Source organism: Asparagus officinalis, chromosome 7 (genome assembly GCF_001876935.1).
Source record: "Asparagus officinalis chromosome 7, Aspof.V1, whole genome shotgun sequence".
NCBI lineage: Eukaryota > Viridiplantae > Streptophyta > Magnoliopsida > Asparagales > Asparagaceae > Asparagus > Asparagus officinalis.
In genome coordinates this window covers 15,431,088-15,432,718 of record NC_033800.1, presented here as the reverse complement: position 1 = coordinate 15,432,718, position 1,631 = coordinate 15,431,088, and the positions used below count along the sequence as shown (strand labels likewise).

The following is a 1,631-nucleotide window of genomic DNA, read 5'->3' as shown; positions in this document are numbered from 1 at the left end:
ATGCTGAGTATGTCCAGTGTAGTTACAAAAGGAACACCGCACAGATGGCTGGTTGCGAGTCTGCACTCCAGGACGCTGATAGGGATGCATAGGAGGAAGTGGCTGGCGATGAGAAAACTGCTATCGCTGTGGATTCTGCTGCTGCCTCGAAGGTGAACGCTCGATATTCCGGACTGGAGCCGTTTGTGTCCTGCTATGAATCACGTGAGAGTCTTCAGGATCCTTCTGAACGCTCTCGATCTCGCGTGCTGCATCCAACACGGCGTCGTGGGTCGCAAGTGCTCTACCAGCTAGAGCAAACCTGATATACTTATCCAGGCCCTTCTAAAACTGATGCCTCCTGATCGTCGGGTCTGTAACCAAGTGTGGAGCGTATCGGCTCAAAGAAGAAAACTCGGCCTCGTACTCATCAACTGTTCGCCCTCCTTGCTTGAGCTCCACAAATCTACGCAAAAGCTCGTCCCGTGCTGACTGAGGGAAGTACTTCCTGTTGAAGCGGTCTGTGAAGGTATCCCACGAAATCGGTCTCTCCAAATGAGCTTTCTCTGCAGTCCACCAAATCCGAGCGGTGTCGGTGAGCTGAATATCCATGAGGTCCACCCATTCAGCAGGGGCAATACGGGTCACCGTGAGAATAGTCTCGGTGACCTTCAAGAACTCTTCTGCTGCTAAGGGTCCTTCAGCACCAGAGAAAGAAGGGGGCCGCATATACCGGAACTCCCTAACGCTAGACTCTGGACGAGGGGGAGGTTGGTGCTGCGGCTCCCTGTGAAGCTGTCCCGCCAAGTGCTGCTGATTGGTAACCAATCCCTGAATCATTGCCAGAAGTTGGTTTGGATCCACTTCGGGCTGTGGGGCACTGCTACTAGACGGGTTATCGTTACTACGAGTACCCACCATGATTCTGAAGGAACGAGGATCAAAAGGTAAATTAAGGTTAAAATCAAATAATATATTTGGAAAATAGGAACTAAAACATAGTTATTAAAATAATAGTATAAGAAATTAATTGTAGTCTAAAATAATAATATAAGAACTTAATTGTAGTCTTACGGATGAAATATGATATGTATCTAAATTGACTACCATATTCTTACTAGTAGAAACTCGGGACCGTGACCTGCATGGGCCACCACTAAAACCTGTCACGCCCCGCTTCCCAAAATACACGGGAACCGGAACGTGAACAAGCCCGCGACGTATTAGATTGAGAAGAAATATGGTGATGACTCGGGACCGTGACCTGCATGGGCCACCAAAAAAACCTGTCACGCCTCGTTTCCCAAAATACAGGGGAATCGGGACGTGAACAAGCCCGCGACGTATTAGATTGAGATAAAATAATCATCAATGGTAAATCATCCCAGACATAAAAATATGGGTCAAACACGCCCTTATTACAAAAACGGTTCAACTAGGAAATAAGAAATACATAGTCCATAAAGAAAATACTGTTAAAATACTAAGTCCATCATCAACTAAAGAAAAGTACGGTAAAAAGGTTTTAATGTTCATCAGCTACTACAGAGGAAAACTACTGAGCTTCAGCTTATTCTTCTACTTCACCTGCAAGGCACTCCTACTGAGAATCCTCTGGCTCCTGCACTATCCCGAACTGAGGCTGCTCATCT

At 46.6% G+C, this 1,631-nt stretch overlaps 1 protein-coding gene across 1 annotated transcript; it reads right to left on the bottom strand.

Moving 5' to 3' along the window:
- LOC109846731 lies at positions 325-900 on the bottom strand. Its single transcript, XM_020415977.1, has one exon. The coding sequence runs from the start codon at positions 898-900 to the stop codon at positions 325-327; it is 576 nt and encodes a 191-aa protein (XP_020271566.1).

Excerpts from the sequence above, each read along its gene's own strand:
- LOC109846731 (XM_020415977.1), bottom strand. The coding sequence starts at position 900 with ATGGTGGGTACTCGTAGTAACGATAACCCGTCTAGTAGCAGTGCCCCA.